The sequence below is a fragment of the Rosa rugosa genome, chromosome 1 (genome assembly GCF_958449725.1).
Source record: "Rosa rugosa chromosome 1, drRosRugo1.1, whole genome shotgun sequence".
Taxonomy (NCBI): domain Eukaryota; kingdom Viridiplantae; phylum Streptophyta; class Magnoliopsida; order Rosales; family Rosaceae; genus Rosa; species Rosa rugosa.
In genome coordinates, this window is record NC_084820.1 from 21,339,226 (window position 1) to 21,356,476 (window position 17,251).

A 17,251-nucleotide genomic window follows, 5' to 3' on the forward strand; every position below is an offset into this window, starting at 1 on the left:
ACAAAAGTTAACTGGCAACGCCAACAACATTTGGTGGACCACGTCCGCTACATCGTGCACTTGGAACAATTCTAATTCCTTTAATGTTTCATTGATTGACAAAAGCAACGTCAAAACTCTAGCGGTATATCAACATTCAAACAAAGCAATCATGCTATCAAGCAACATTCACACACTTAGAAAATTTCAGAGAGGCAATACTTCATATATCTAGGGTCGGGACTCCCCGCCCAAAAATATTGTCAAATTACAAAAAAAAAAAAAAAAAAGCCTTAGCGGCATTACAAAAAAAAGCTACGGAGCTGACAGTCTTCATGATTTGTTGGGGGCGGCAACAACATTTTCTTTGATCACCAGCGGCTGTGGATTGGCTAGGCGGCTCTTTTAATCCGAACCACGAGCAGTAGGGCTCGGCGTCACCATGGTGCCATCCTCCCGAGTATGGGTCGCCATGAACTCGGCACGGGACACTTCGGACTAGGTAGGCATGGGCGTCCGCTGCGAGTCATCCGCCGGACGCTCACCACTCTCGCACTGCCTGAGCGGGCACCCTCAGTTTGAGAGGGAGCCACGCCACTTGTAAAAGGTTCCTGCTGACCCGACGGCCCGGACGCTTTGACCCAATCAATGGCACCCTTCTTGTTCAATAGGTCCAAATTAGCAGCGGCACCAGCCTTCGCCGCCTCCGTCAGGGCTTGCTTGTACATCGGGGACTGCTTGAATGACTTCACGGCGGCAGCCTCTGCGCGGTTCCTCTCAGCGTCTAGCCGAGCAACCTCGCCCTCCAATTTCTTTAGCTCCACAGACTTGGTGGCAGACTCCCGCTGAAGGATATCAGCTCGCTTCGTCTTTACCGCCAGCTGCTCCTGCAACAAAGCTATATCTTACTCCAGCCGGCAAACCTAGTCGTTCCGCTCAAGATCCCGCTCAAAGGCGACGCTCAACTCGCCGCGGGCATCCAGCGTGTCACACTCCGCCTTGGTTAGGCGCCACTCGGTCTCCGCCAGCTTGTCTTGGGCCTCCCCCAACTCCCTCTAGAGACCTACGATCTCGTCCCTCAGCTGCCGCTCGACCAGAGGCTAGTTCGACGCCACCAGGAACAACTCGTGCAGCCCAACGGACAGATGCCCAAATGCAGAGCTGAACGGCAATTGTTGAACAGCGGTCGAGCGGACGGTCCAGTCCAACCCTCCAAACTCTAGCTACTCACAGAGATGAAAGAGGAACTCCCACTCTGGATTAGTCAAGAATTCAGTGTAGGAGCCGAAAGAGTCCAACACGCTGCTTGGCCCCTCCCCAGCGGCAGCGACAGTCACTGATGGCGGAGTCTGCCTGGCCCTCTTCTGCTTCTGCAGGCACGCCCCAATTGGCATGACGTCGACGGCCTCTTAGTTTTCGTCGACGTCGTTCTGACGCCTTTTACGAAGGACGGCGCCCTGGGCGGTACCCTCGACAACAGGCCTCGGCGGGCCTTGAGGCTCTAACCCTGCAATAATGACGGGCTCCTTCCTCGACACCGCTTGGTCCTTCTGGGGCCCTCGCCGCTGGGCGGGCACCCTCTCTTTGGTCTTCGCGGGAGCGGGATTGACATGGCTCCCGCCAGTAGCCCCTTGCTCAGGGCAGCCCTAGACCGGCACCACGGTCTGGCCAGCAAGAGCGAGGTGTGAGTGATGAGGCATTGGCATCACCACCGGAGTCTCTGACTAGCTCACCGCTAGTATCTGTGGATCAACGATGGTTTGCTGAGCTGCCAGCCCAGCGGCATACATGCCTTCTAGGAAATTCTGTAGTTCCGCCTGATCCATGGCCTTATCAAACGAGTTGCGGCTCACTTTGTTACCCGGAACAGAATCTGAACAAGCAGACACAACGCAAGTTAAGCACAAAAAAAAAAAAAACAAACCGCACTGGTCGGCGGAAGATACTTATCAAGAGCACGAGTCAATCCCAAGTCGACCAGTAACTCCTAACCTGTGAGTAGGCGTAGATCAAGAAGGTTTCGATTCTGCTAACACCCTTTTATCCTTGCCACACGGCACTCATCCTCGCGCGTCAAGTTAAAGCGTAGGCCCGCTACACAAAAAGAAGCAGTGATTAGAAAGAAAAAAACAAGGACATCACACAAGAAAAACCGCCAAATTTGGTCAGCAGGGACTGGCGACAACCTCGGATTGGTTGGAACTCCGACTTAATCCTAAACGTCGGGGCCCTTTTTTTACCTCGGCATCATACTCCCACCCCGTGGTCGCAACACAGAAGGTTGACCGCCAGGGAGACATCGAATCCTTCAAATTTTCGATCAACTTAGGCGGCGAGTGAGGTTCACCTGTCCGCTACACCCTTGACGCCACACGTAGACGAGTTCGTAGAAGTGAAGAACCTCCGTCACGGTTGGACCTTCGCAGCCAGATAGATGCCACAGCGAGTTCAACGTCATCAACAACAGCCATATGTTGGGGCAAGTTTGCCCAAAAGCAAGATCGAACTCGCAGACCAGGATTTAGAGGTTAGGCAGTAGCGAAAGCGTGACCCCTTGCCGAAAGATGGCCTCGTGAACGGCGGCGTTCCCCGCTGGTAGAATCGACGCCTTTTCATCCCTCATCGGCGGACGCAGCTTCACTACGCCAGGATGGCGAAACACCCGCTTCAGTCGATTCATGGCGGCCACATTCATCGGCCCTCCCGCCTCGTCAACTGAGGTACCGTCACGAAGGACCCAGGCCGACTCTATCTCTTCCTCGCTAGCCTCTCCCCCACCAGCGGAACCGCTGATGGCGCTATTGCTCGCTAGCCTCTCTTCGCGCCAATTGCGGGCGCAGCGTCCTCCCTTGCCCTAGAACTCTCTGGACGCCCATCTCGAGCCATTGCTACGTCCCAAGGTATAATTTATAAAGGTTCGATATCTAGCGGTTCCAGCAGTGAGGTTCCTGCAGGAGCAGACGGACGCAATGAATCAATAAAAATCCTATCCGCAACGTTCAGCGACACGTCAGACACGGAATCCTCACTGCTCGAGATCTCTACGAGGCTAGCCATCACAAACCCTAAAACCCAGGTCAGTCAGTTACAAAATGATCTAAACTATCCCTATGTCAGATTTCAGCTAAGAACACCAAGAACAATTACCCAAAAACAACCAAAACAAGAACACATGTATACATGCATCCAAAACCCAGATTCGACCATCTAGAAAATCCAAAAACCGCAACTCTATGCCACAAACACCTAACCCCATCCCCAAAACCATTTTAGACCCTCAAACGCACATTGGAATGGCACCATTCACTCCAAATAGCAAAAAATCTCAACTAACAGAAACAACGAGCAAAAAAATAGGCAGAGGGCTCAGATAACCAACCTGAAAGATGGGAACTCTGGTGCGCTTGATGATGCTTGTCTTCGTTTCAAGAGGTCTCCGTCCTCCAAAGATCAATAACCTCACACGAATTACGAAAACCTTCTTCTCGGATCTCAGAGCAAAGCTTAAAGGCGACGATATTAGTTCAAAGTGCAGAAAGTGTTGAACCACTCGGTTTCCCTCTCTTTTATGTCAACATCAAACAAATCTAAGCCGTCCACTGAAAAACGACATCACACGACAGCCATACACATGCCCCACGATCACACTTACTCTCCGGATTAACCGAGGCGACGCCTCGGTTACAAAATCCATAATTACCCGCATTAATGGCGAAGATACGGGCGTGATGAGTAGACGTTATCCCACACACTAACCCAATGCATGATAGCCACGTGTTGGGCGCCGACAGACGAAGAGTCTATCCGAAGTAACTGTCGAAGAGGAAGTTCACCAATCGTCGAGATAGTCTCCGCTAAGTGCAACACCGCTAGCGGAACTTCTCCCTTTTTCATCTTGCAAGCAAGTCTCCGCTAGGCGCAACACCGCTTGCGGAACTTCTTCCTTTTTCATCTTGCAAGCGAGTCTCTGCTAGGCGCAACACCGCTAGCGGAACTTCTCCCTTTTTCATCTTGCAAGCGAGTCTCCGCTAGGCGCAACACCGCTAGCGGAACTTTTCCCTTTTCATCTTACAAGTGACAGTCTCCGTTGAGCGTAACACCGCTCGCAGAGCTTCAAGCCAGAAGGTCCCCGCGACACTTCTTACCGCTTTTTGTCTGCGGAGGGACTTCCGCCAACGGCGATTCCCGAGGCAACGCCTCATTCTGACAACGACAGCCACGTGGTGTTGCAGTCAAGCTACGTCCCTCCGGGCCAAGTAAGGGGACACATCAACAGTCTTTGACGGCCCTGATTAGGCACGTTGACCCCCGACACTTAGGTACCAAAGATTGGGCTCGCTACCCAACACTCTCTGTTCAGTGCAGATCCCCCTCATCAAACAATGTCGGCCAAACGGAGGCCCATCTTAGCCGGGGAGTGGGGGACTCCCTGGGGGGCCTAGCAGGGGCCCACCCGAAAGGGCATAAAGCGTTCGCTCAGTAAATCCATGGTTGACAATGCACTGACGCTAATTATGATGTTGCAAGTCTAGCAGAAGTAACACTTCGAACCGCTAGGCAACTCCCCAACCAAGATTGCCCTCCTTGACTGGGGACTTGGGGGACTTGTACTTGCATGAGCATTTGCTAAGCATAATTAGCTATAATGAGCCACGCTCATGCTACCGCCAGCGGTATCAACTACCACCAACGGTGTGACCTACGGAAACACAATCAAGCAGGCTACCGCCTGAGCTCCGGCTCACCCCCAGATCACCACTGACGCGCCGCCATGCGCCCCTCCAAAACAGCATCAGAAGCTCCACAAACTAGGAACTAAAGCATATCAGTCCCACATCGAAAACAAGGAAGAGGTCAGCCTCTTCCCCACCTATAAAAGGTTCACTCCTCTCTCCTCATTAATTATGCATTTACTACTTACCTACTGTTATTCTGTCAACATAAATACATTGACTAACTTAAGCATCGGAGAAGAGAAGACCACCCAACGCGGTCTCCCTCTGATGCCCCTTTGTATTTTACTTGACAAGTAGCGGAAGTACCGAGTACACCATAAGTAGTGGTCGGCCCATCGGACCAGCGTTAACCAAGATTAGGCTACCGCCCAATTTTAGACATTAACAACTATTAAAGGTTTAGCAATACTCCCAAAATGTCTAACATATTTCCTGTAATAACCAACTAGACCAAGGAAACCTCTTAATCCTTTCAAGGTCTTGGGTTTAGGCCAATTCTTGATGCATTCAATTTTTGAAAGGTCTACAGCCACTGCTTCTGCACTTATGATGTGGCCAAGGTATTCAACTTGTTTGACCCCAAAGCAGCACTTACTCTCTTTTACTTTTAGTGAATGCTGCTGCAACTTCTCGAAGACCAGCTGTAAATGTCTTAGATGCTCATCCAAGGTTGGACTGTAAATAAGGATGTCATCAAAAAAACACCAAAACAAATTTCCTCAAATAGTCTCTTAAGATGTCATTCATGACTGATTGGAAGGTGGAAGGAGCATTAGTCAGACCAAAGGGCATCACCAGAAACTCATAATGACCTGAGTGTGTTCTGAAAGCAGTCTTGCTAATATCCTTCTCTACCATTCTGATTTGATGGTAACCAGATCTCAGGTCAAGTTTGGTGTACAGGGTTGCACCATGTACCTCATCTATCAACTCATCAACCACAGGGATTGGATATTTGTCTTTGATAGTGGCTGAGTTCAAGGATCTATAGTCAATGCACATTCTCCAAGTTCCATCTTTCTTCTTCACCAATAACACTGGGGAAGAAAATGGAGAAACACTTGGCCTAATAATGCCATTTTCTAGCATCTCTTGCACAATTTTTTCAATTTTTTATTTTTGAAAATGAGGATACCTGTATGGTCTAACATTGATGGCTGTGGTGTTAGGCACAAGTTCAATTCTATGATCTTGTTCTCCGGCAGGAGGTAAACTTGTGGGAGGTTGAAAGATTGTAGCATATTGCTGTAGTAATTGGTGAATTCCAGGGTGAACCTTGCTTGACTCATTTTCTGTGATAACTGGACTCAATTGGACCATCACAACTTTTTCTTTTCTGAGAAGTCTAGTCATAGACTTGCAGCTAATCACAGAAGCTTGGGATTTGGTTTCACCTTGGAGGATATACTTAACTTAATCATAGTGAAACTGCATTTTCATGGTTTCAAAATTCCAGGTGATGTCTCCTAATGTCCTGAGCCAAGAAGCTCCCAAAACAACCTCACAGCTTAAAGCTGGTAAGACATAAAAGTTAGCAGAAAATGTGAATTGTTGTAATTGCAAGGTTACTGTTACCTGCTCTTTTGTTTGCATCAATGCTCCACTGGCCAGCCTTACTTTCAAGGGCTTAATGTCAATAATCCTGGTTTCAAATTTCTTGAGCAAGGATGGATGTATGAAGTTGTGTGATGCTCCTGTGTCTATAAGTACATAGACCTATTTTTTATTGACCACTCCTTTCAGTTGCATAGTATTTGAGCTATCCTGTTCCCCCATGACTTGCAATTGGATTTCAGCTTCCTGTATTGCATCCTCAAGTGGAGTTTCTGTAGCCATCTTAGTATCAGTTAACTCATGTTGCTCAATTTCATCTTGTGCAACCTCAATAACCATGAGTTGACCCTTTCTGCCATTATGGCGAGGTCGAAATAATTCTTCACAAAAGAAACATTGATTCTGGCCCTCCTTTCTTGGTACTCAGCTTGGGACAATCTCTTATTCCTATTATTACCAGTGTTGCTTACTGCAGGGTTATGCATAGGTGCAGGTCTAGTGAGGCTAGCCTGTCGCCTCCCTGGTTTAGTTCCACCTCTAGATGCAGATGGTTTGCTAAACTGGTTGCTTTGGGCCATTGAGAATATCCTGCTGTTAGGAGTGTTTCTGTTGTGGTTTCTTTGGCCAGCCTCTCTTTCTTCATATATCTTGGCAAGCTCACAGGCCTCATACAATGTTTTAGGCTTCTGTGCCTTCATATTTGCTCTGATCTCACTTTTGAGACCTCCAAGAAAACATGATAGTAGAACCTGTTGTGAGAAACCAGGAGCCCTCCTTGAGATCCTTGTGAACTGTTCCTTGTATTGTTCAACACTGCCAGTTTGGGAAATCCTAGCTAAAGCAACTTGATAGTCCAGCACATTGTGGCCACTAAACTCCCTCATTAACAAGTCTGCTAAGCCTAGCCAGGTGGGAGGGAACTCTTGTCGAAACATGTACCACCTGTTAGATGCTTTATCAGTGAGGTGCATTGTGGCAATTGCTAATTTTTTCTCCTCAGGAATGTGGTAGAATTCAAAGAACTGTTCTACCTTGTTGAGCCATTCAACTGGGTCACCACCACCAAATGTGCTGAATTCCAATTTCATCTGCCCCATGGTTGGTAAGCTGGGGTTATTAGGTGAAGGATACTGGTTCAAATGGTAATTATATGGCTGTTGATGGGATGAAAATGTAGCCATAATTTTGTATGTGGTGATAGTGTGGTGTTGGATTGGTCATTTGGGGATATATCTGGGACTGGAGTGGAATCTGTCAATCTGATTAGTATTGAAAGCAAATGCTACCTAAGGTGAGGCTGTAGATGAAGCCACCTGTGTGCTTAGAGAAGCAGGAATTGCAAATGGTAAGGTGGATTGTGAATATGGCCTGAAATTAATTGGGGTATGTTGGTATGGTCCTGAGTAGCTCATGACAAAAGGGTCAGTGCAGCTATAACGAGAAGTTGATGCAAACCCATATGAGGATGGATTTAACCCACTTGTTGCTGTACTCAAGGATCTAGTGAAGTGATTCAAAGGATGGGATCTAAAACTGGTGTGCTGGTAAAATTGATGTTGTGTTTGAGGCTCAGTGCTATCGGATCTGGTGTTATTCACCACCTTATTGCCTAAATTACTAGCAATAGTAGATTCACAAGTGTTAGCACTAGTGGTTTGTTTAATATTAGTGGAATTTATCATCTTAGAGTAAGATTCACTAGCAAATCCCAATATCACATCATTTTCACTCAGACTTAAAAGTGGAACAGAAGAAATGGGTTTAGATGTACTACCCTCTCCTTCAGGCTAGAGTGAAGCAGACGTGGCCATCGTTGATGATGATGATGAGATTGATGATACCATGGAGCTAGTAACTGTGGAACCAAGAGGGATTTGCATGGATCCAATGTTGACCAAAGGTTGACTCTATTGGACTTGGAATTCTTTAGCCTCAGCCCTCATTGATCTGATCTTGTCGAGGATCTCAGATCGAAGTACAGCTACCGAGTCTTGTACCGCACCAAGCTTGGTCAACGTTTCATCTTCATCTTTTTTTTTTTTACCTTTAAAATCAAATTCCAGGTTGGTGAGCTCACCCAAGCTGTGAGCTTGAGGAGCAGTTCCTCCACCCCCTTTGAGCTTTACCATACCCTCAGATCGAGGGCTCTGATACCAGATTGTTAGGGTTTTGGCCTCAAATATTGGAATGTAAGAAGAATAAGAGAGAATTGAAAAAGAAATATGAAAAAATTGTAATTTGTATTATCAAGCTTGGTTCATTCGGTTACAATGGAGCTATTCTTATAGCTGGAAACGTAGCCATAGCAGACATGTGTCGTACTGACACAGGCAGCCACCATCATGTGAATCACATCAAATATTCCCCAAACGAGGTTGACCTAAACAACGCGTTTAATATAAATGAAACGGTGCGTTTGACAATTGCATAAATAAAGGACAAAAAGGAAAAAGCTATTCCTGGTCAACACAGGAAGCCTAGTTGACTTTCATAACAAAATTGCTTCAAGAAACTTGGAGGGATTCATCAGTGAAGGATGGGTTTTCGATTAGGATCGGTTTCGTCGCCGGATGTGGCCGGAATTAAGAGAAATCGGCGAAAAACCCCAAACTGCTACAGTGATGTTCTTGGCTTCGATCCTCCTTTCTCCGGTCAAATTGTCATGACCCACTACACCAACATGTCGATGAGGAGGAGGCGCGTCGATCAATACCAGTGGCATGCAGTCAGGTGGCCGGACGGCGAAGAAAAGCCGAAAAACAGAACCCGTAGAGAGAGAGAGGCGGAGAGGGGAGAGAGAGAGAGTTACCCGGGGCAGGTTTCCGGAAATGGAAACCTATCACAGTAACTTTCCCTTTATATAGAAAGTTACCATGAACAGTAACTTTGCTTTTTCGTCCATAACTTTTGCATACGAACTCCGATTTAAGCGTACTACGTGTCCGCAGACTCGGTTGAAAGTCTTCTACAATTTCCTAGAAGGAAGTTTCCTCAAAACTAACCCGAACAAAAAAGTCAACTCTTGAAACCCCCTAAAAAGCTCGAAATGAAAGTAAAAAGGTAAAGATAATTTTCGTTTACTGTCTCAATGACTAGTAAGCGGGTAAATTTGGGTACGGGATGTAACATATTAACAAATAATTTGGGCAAAAAATGATTTCATGTCCTAATCGGTCATTCTACAAACACAAAGTACTTTTAGTTTTGAGTTTACCAAAATATTTTGTCACTGCTTTTAGTACTCACAGCACTTATAAAAAGTAAGTTTACCAAACACTCAGCTGCTTTGCTTTTCAGCCACTTATTCTCATAAATAAGCACAAGCAAGTGTTTTTTTAAAAGCACAGTCATACCAAACACATCCGTAATCTATTCAATATAGGAGGTGAGCAACTACACACCTTGCAGCCGCACTCTCTTACACATCTAGGCAAAAACAAATTATTTCGGGCCGAATATATTTCAGATCCATTCTCTATGCGTCATTTCCGGAACTGAGTTCTTCACCAAGACTATCTGCTCATCAAGATCTAAGAGGTAGGTTTAAATTCAATACTCGATCCAACTTCTAAAATTGTCTCTCTAGATATACTATCTCTTTTTTTGTCGTTGTTCTCTAGATTTTTTTGTAGACTAGTTTTTAGTTTAAAATTTTGGAATGGAATGTGGCTCTTATTTCCTGAACTTGACACCCATAATTTAAGTCTTAGTATTGTTGAAGGGTGAAATCTAAACTAATATATACACCACACCAAAAAAAAAACAAATCGTCGGTTCCAAAACCTCGCGAAGATTATTATCGTCCGGCGAAGACACCCCATCGTCGGCGACACGCTGATGGTGTATGGTTCGTGCTGTCGTACAGGTGTTGCTCTCTATTATAGGCCTACAGCTTTCTGAGAGTGTTGGGCTCGGAGATTGCAGCAGAGAAGTCAGCGTGAGTTCCAGATCTAAGGCTTTGTGGCTATGGAGGTTGCAGGCATTGATTCAAGGAGCGATTTTTTGGTGCCTAATCTTTCCAAACTCCTGCGGTGATATCGATGGGAGTTGTGACGGCTTGGAAACTGAGAAGTCCGGATCCTCTGGGTTTCGGATCTGTTTCGGTTTGCCTGATTTTGTTTCGGCCTTGTGAGTTGTGGTGTCGTAGGAAGGCGTCAAAACTGTTTTCTGGGCCTATGGCGATGGTGGCGACTGTGGCGATGGCGGCGACTGAGGGTGTCTGGGCCTGCGCTGCGCCTGTCTAATGGGTCTTCGGCTAGATTTTTTCCAGTGGGACTTTGAGCTGCTAGCTATTGCCCTAGGGTTTTTACTTTGCCTTTTGGGCTAAATTTTAAACTTTGGCCTGTAGAATGTTAGTGGTTTTACTTTCAATAACTCTATTTTTAGGTACCTATGCTTGTTCGTTCCTTAATTAGCGCTAATGAGTGTAGCTGCTTGTCTATTTGCTATGTATTTTCATAGCTTATAGGCTTGCTTCTTTAAGTGAGCGCTAGATATTTGTAATTGGTCTATCTCTACGCATCACAGTGGTACCCCCACAAACTCTTGATTGTCTAGCCAATGGCAGCGGAGGGATATGTAATGGTCATTCTAGATTGAGAATTAATGACAATCATTGATGGATTGATTCAAAAAGGGTGAATTCCAAAGCGTTTTTCATAGTAAATTTTTTTTTTTTTCAAACAGTAGTAGAAAGAAGTTTCAAGGTCGGTGAGCTGTGATCTATTGGTAAGTTATAATTCAAACATTATAAAGGTCATGGGTTCGATTCTCACTGGTATATGTAATGGTGGGATGGGCTAAGGATATATATTTTTTTTTAATAAAAGTTTCAAGGTCTGGCCAACAACCACCTGGATTGAGATATATCTTAGATGATTTGATGGTCTTAGTGAATTCAACTACGTTATGAAATACAATGGTTTCTTTGTAAACACAGATGACATCAATACAGCAGACGGCCGTTGTTACTGAGGTATGGCAACATCAATACAGTACTATTTGTTATTTCTTCTTTGCACTACTACAAAAAAGCCATCAGACGACGGTGGATTTGTGTTGTGTGATGACCAAACTCACCGTGGTCTAAGTGAGTGTTGTGTGATTGAAAAATCAGACAACGGTGATTTCACCGTTGTGTGATAATGCTTTGCTCAACAGAATTCCATTTTTCATTGTGTGAATTCTGCGCAGGCATGTGCCTGGCATGGCATGCGAAGGGAAGCCTCTGGACAGTCAGACAACAGAAAAAGAAATTTGTCATTGTGTGAGATTCATAACACACAACAGGTATAACTTATTCTTTGTTGTGTGAGATTCATAACACACAACGGGTATAACTTATTCTTTGTTGTCTGAGACTAATAACAGAGAAAAGATATAACTCATTCTTTGTTGTCTGAGGTAAGCAACACACAACCGAAGTGAAATTATCTCCCTTGTCTTTTGGTTACTCAGACAACAGAGATGATTTTATTTCCATTGTGTGTTATGAATCTCACACAACAGAATTTTGTTTTCTTTTGTTGTTGGTTGTTAGTTCACACAACAAATTCTTTTTATCAACCATTGTGTGAGCAACATTAGGTTTGTTGTCTGAGTTGGTTCTCACAACATTGTTTTGAGCTGTTGTTTGTTCATTATGTATTCCATACCTGGAATATCTTTTCATAAATAATGGTCCATATTACCACATAAAACCACACTAATTAATCCATATCATATAAGTTTTTCAAACTTCCAAACATTCAAGTTATTAGATAATGTACCAAACAAGAAAGCCTTCCTAGCTACTACCTACACATGAATCAAAAGCATTATTTCTAGCTGCTCGCTAGACCCATGAATCAAACTTGGTAGCTCATATGCTGAAAGGAGGTAATCCATAGCACTTACTTCCCGAGCTCTAAGATCCCAGTCCAAAACTCATTTACGTTGCTTCTCGAGCTTTGGATCATTACCGCAGAGTGGGCATCCTTGTTATGGCTCTAATGTCTTCCTTCCCAGTCCTCACTGTCATAATTGACGACGGTTGAAAACCAGAAAAATGTTAACAAAGACATAAGCAACATAAAAGGACCAGAAAATTAAATGAAATGTTAAATGACAATATATGCAGCAATAACTGATGCAAAATGAAAGAGAATGAATGAAAGAGAGTTAAGTGGTGATGCATAATCATTTTGGTTGCTGTCATTTATGCCATTTGAATAGCTCATTAGTATTTAAGATGCTGTCATTTAAGTGCAGATACGATCATACAAAGAAAGAACAATAGTCTAGTTAAGAAAAGATAAATGAATCTATCAATGCAGTACGTTTTTAGTACTCTATCAATTAACGATGGCAAAGAGAAATGCCTGCAAGACAAACCAACTCTATAACACCCGAAATAAGTCCTAGACAAATGTATACAGAGCTAGAGCAATACATACTGAACAAATCAAACCAGGCTAGGCATGAACTCATATCACAAATTCAAGGCAGTGAAACATAAACTGAGTCATTGATTAATAATTCCAGTGCACTAGCAACCAAATAACTGCAGGCCAAGGGTACCCTCACAGATGACTGAAATGAAGAACTGAAATGAATGAAACTTTGTATAACTGAGCATATGCAATTCCAAATGCCATTACATAGGCTTGGCTTATGTGTATATAGAGAATATATATATATATATATATATATATATATATATATATATATATATATATATATCTGTTATGCTTTCTCACACAGAAGGAGAGAAATGATAGTTTAATCACTATGCCAAAAAGTTAATCAAACAACACGCATCAGACGACAGAAGCCTAATTTTCTGTTGTCTGAGTTTTTTAGACAACATAAAAATCTAACTCTGTTGTCTGAATACGCACTGAAACACACTTTTTTCATTTTGAATAAAAGGGAGGCATTCAGACAACATATTAACGTTGTTAGCTCAAGATAGAAATATACCTATAATTTTCATTCATCTAAGCCTAAAAGGTAGTCATATTTAGACAACAGAAATCTGTTCTCTAAATATAGATGGTTGAAATTTTGGAATTCTCCCTCCATGTTCTTTTGACCATTTCCCTCTCAAAATGGTTAAACCCTAGCTGAGTCAAAACAAGGGTAACATTCAGATAACAGATTTAAGAAAATTGTGTCGTCTGAATGTATTGGAGTCAATTTTTATCTTTTCTTTTACCTTTGAAAGCCCTCAGCCCTTAAGCCCGATACTTCATTCATTCCGTCTAAAACTTTCAAGTCTCGAGCAGTTCACCCTTTCTCCATCACTCTTCCGCTCTCTACCTGTTTCTTTCCCTCACCAGATCTATAAACGAGGAACTAGTGTAGCGTTTGGATACTCGAATCCAAAATCCCCAACTACATTTTATTTCTCTCTACTCTCTAGGTCACCCGTTCGTCCAACCCTAGAATCGTAGAAACTAGAGCAGTTTGCAGCAGCTATGGACCCAAAGGCCGTGAAATCGGACCTGGTCCTCATCCTCAACTACGGTTCCCAATACACCCACCTCATCACTTGCCGCATCTGATCCCTTTTCGTCTTCTACCTCACCATCTCCGACACCAGCCCCCTCAATTCCATCACCGACCTCAAATCCAGCGTCGCCATCCTCTCCGCGGGCCCCACTCCGTCCACAGCAACGACTCCCTCAGCTTCCCACCCGGGTTCGCCGAGTGGGTCGAGGCCCACGGCGTCTTCGTCCTCATAATCTGCTACGGGCAGCAATTGATTGTGCAGCAGCTTGGCAGGGTGGTTAGGGTTGGGGAGAAGCAGGAGTATGGCAAGATGGAGATGAGGTCTTCATGGTTATTGTTGGCTGAACCAATGTCTAAACCACTTTCCCATTACCTCTGGAGTCTAAACCACTCTCTGTTGGCTTCAAAGTTCTTCACTTTCCTAATGAGTCTCTAAATTTTCACTTTCCCAATTCATAAAGCCTAGTTCTTTGAGCACCCTTTAATCGATTTCTTGTAAAAATGAGGTCTTCCGCTCGGTTGGACTCTGCTCTGTTCCAACTCACACCCACTCGGACTAGATAAATCCTTTGCTTTTCTCAAATGGGTGCCATTGCTTATTGTTTGTTGATGAAGATTGAATTTGGGTTTTTTTTTTGTTGGGTTATGAGCTTATGAGCAATGTCTTGGTGGCACCAGATTCTGACTTTTGTTTTGAGAAATGAACATCTGCTTTGGAAATTTATAGCATTGCTTTGTTGGTCTACAAATAACAGTTGATGGAGAAGTTATTACAGATTTGAATACGATCCTTAGGTATTGTCTCTATGGATACTATTGTTGTTATTTTTTGTATGGATACTATTGTCTCTATGCTATTTCTGCTCCTTGTGCATAAAGGAAGATTCTTATGTGGTGTTTTTTCTTAATGTAATGCATTTGGTTAGGGTTGGTTTACAATTGGTCAATCATAGGCTTCGGTGGAGAGAGCCGGATGCGCCATACTTGCTGGAGGTTCTGTATGAGGATGATGATATGGTAAATGTCTTAAACCAGTTACAGTTTGTTTCTTCATGGTTAAGATAATGTGAAGCAACTTGTGTGATAACAGTTGTAATTGAAACACGGAATTTTTGTACTGTAAGAGATTCAGGTGACTGTTATCATTGTGTTTGGTATTGTTTAATAAATGTATTCATGCAAAAATGTCTTTGTAGTAGTGTTGTCCTAGGTTTTTACATTATATTCCCACTTATTCGATAATGAAGCATTAGAAAATAGTCTGAAGTTTAGTTCTTTTCGCTTTTACAAATTATGTTCCTCGAGTTGGAGTTCATGGGTGTCGCTTAGGACATTTATGGTGCTTGAGTCTCATATCTATATGAAATGTAATACGGACCCTTTAACATTTATGTTTCTATAAAAGTATGAACTATAAGATAGGAGGAAGTGGACTCAACTGATCTGAATGTAATTACTCAATCCATTTCAGGTGTTCTCAATGTGTTAGTGCTTCATAAGATAATCAATACAAATGTAAGAAGTCAATTCCATGGTTATTGCAACCATGGATAATTTTCCATGGAAGCATAGAGAAATAGCAAATGCAGCAGAAAGTCTTGAAGGAAAAAAGATAGACGAGAGCTGTTAACCCTTTTTTTTTTTTTTTTTTTTTAGATTTAACGGGAAGTTAACTTGGGTTTAGATTAAAATTCCTAGAATTGAAGAAAAGTTGATGTGTTAACTCTTAAAACCCTTAGATTAAGCAGAGCTTCAAGATTTTATGAACTTAACATAACTTCACACTCTTCTCACTTTAGAGGAGCCGGATCCATGTAATATATGGGAGAAATGATAGAGGAAGAATACATATTTGTTTTTACTGAAGTTGGAAGAGAATGTAAACTACTTAAATGATATATCCTAGTTTCCATCAATTTCCATCCTTTCTTCCACTATTCTCCCTCGGATATCTCTCACATTTCTTGTTATATACGTACTCTTTTCTTTAGCTCTCTCCACCTCCCTAACAAATCAGTGCATAAATTGTTGCCTATATCCTAAAGTCATCATTAGGTAAATTACCTAGCAGTTGGTCACAATTTCTCTTCCCCTGTCTCTTTCAAGCTCTGGTTGGTACCTATAAAACGATGATCATCATCAAAATATTTACAATCATCCAAGCACTTGGTCCCTGACTTCTCTGCATCTTTGTCAGACTCTTAGTCTCTTTTTCTTCTCCAAGCCATGTTGCCATGGCCACCTGTACATTGAATGTCACCAATCATCTCTACCTATCTATATCCTCTTCCTTTTCTTAATTTCCTATCTTCTCCACCCAAAGGTTAGAAAAATTCCTTGGCGAAATTGTATGTTGAGAGCAGATTGATTGGTACCACTTTCTGATGGCATCAATGTTAGCGTGAGTCATGGCTTAGCGTTAGGAATAGAATATATTGTAATTATTTTGTAGTTAGTACTTACCTGTTGTATTCCTGTAATCTTCTTTAAATACCTCCACTGTGAGATGAATCAGATATCAGAAAATTCATTCTCTATATCTCGTCTTATTTGACTTGGTATCAGAGCAAAGATCCGAGAGGACTTTGTCTCTTATTTTCTGCTTCTAATTTTCCTAGTTCAAGGAATTAATTCAAAAACCCCATTGTTAGGGTTATTGTTTTTCCTTAAACGGCCTTACTCTTGTCGTTGTCTCTCATCCAAGAACGACCGGATTGTCTTCTTCTTAGACTTCAACGTCATCAGACCAGCCACTTCCATCGATCAGACCGGCTTCGTCTCCAGACTAACCGTCGTCGTCTTCCTTTTCGGCTTCGTCTTCAGCCCGAGACCGCCGCCGCCATCTTTCATCAACCCAGATCGGCATCATCCTTGATTACCAGACCAGCATCAACGTTCCCTGTCCAGATCGGCGCCAGTTCTTTCTGTCCAGATCGGTATCTGCAATCAAAGTCTCTGCGACCCAGATCGATTCTCGTTCAGATCGCTCCGACAACCCAGATCGTCGTTGCTTCCATCCCTCACTCAAGTCGGCCGGATTCTTCAGTTGGCAGCCTAAGTCCGACCAGTTCTGACCTGATTCTTCATCTCGTCGCAACCCAAATCGATTGGACTCAACTCGGTCAACCCAACTCGGTCAACTCAACCCAGTCAACTCAACTCGGTCAACTTCAACAGGTTCCAAAAAAAAAATTCTGTTATTATTTTTGGAGCCTTCTGTTCTTCTTATTTCCACTGCATACTTTGGGATTTGTGTGTTTTTTGCTATTGTACTATTGCAATGGGTGGTGATGACAGTCAAAGTTCTAAGGCCAATGAGGTCCAGAAGGTTGAGGTCTCTGTCAAGAGCTCAGAAGGTGGTTCTTTCGGGGGTACCAAACTCACTGGTACCAATTTCCGAACATGGAAGAAGATTATGTTAGTTTATCTCCGTGGAATACACAAAATGGGGCATGTGACTGGAACAATCAAGGCTCCTAGTGAAGATGATG

At 43.5% G+C, this 17,251-nt stretch overlaps 1 protein-coding gene across 1 annotated transcript; it reads right to left on the bottom strand.

Annotated features, from left to right (window-relative positions):
- Positions 1-5,089: 5,089 nt before the first annotated feature.
- LOC133724402 (uncharacterized mitochondrial protein AtMg00860-like) lies at positions 5,090-6,035 on the bottom strand. Its single transcript, XM_062151123.1, has 2 exons — positions 5,851-6,035; positions 5,090-5,390 (listed from the first exon to the last, which is right to left on the bottom strand). The coding sequence occupies exons 1-2, from the start codon at positions 6,033-6,035 to the stop codon at positions 5,090-5,092; spliced, it is 486 nt and encodes a 161-aa protein (XP_062007107.1).
- Between the last annotated feature and the right edge of the window lie 11,216 nt (positions 6,036-17,251).

Excerpts from the sequence above, each read along its gene's own strand:
- LOC133724402 (XM_062151123.1), bottom strand. The coding sequence starts at position 6,035 with ATGGTCCAATTGAGTCCAGTTATCACAGAAAATGAGTCAAGCAAGGTT. Across the intron at positions 5,391-5,850 it reads ATCAATGTTAGACCATACAG|TCCAACCTTGGATGAGCATC; the intron begins GTATCCTCATTT and ends CCTTATTTACAG.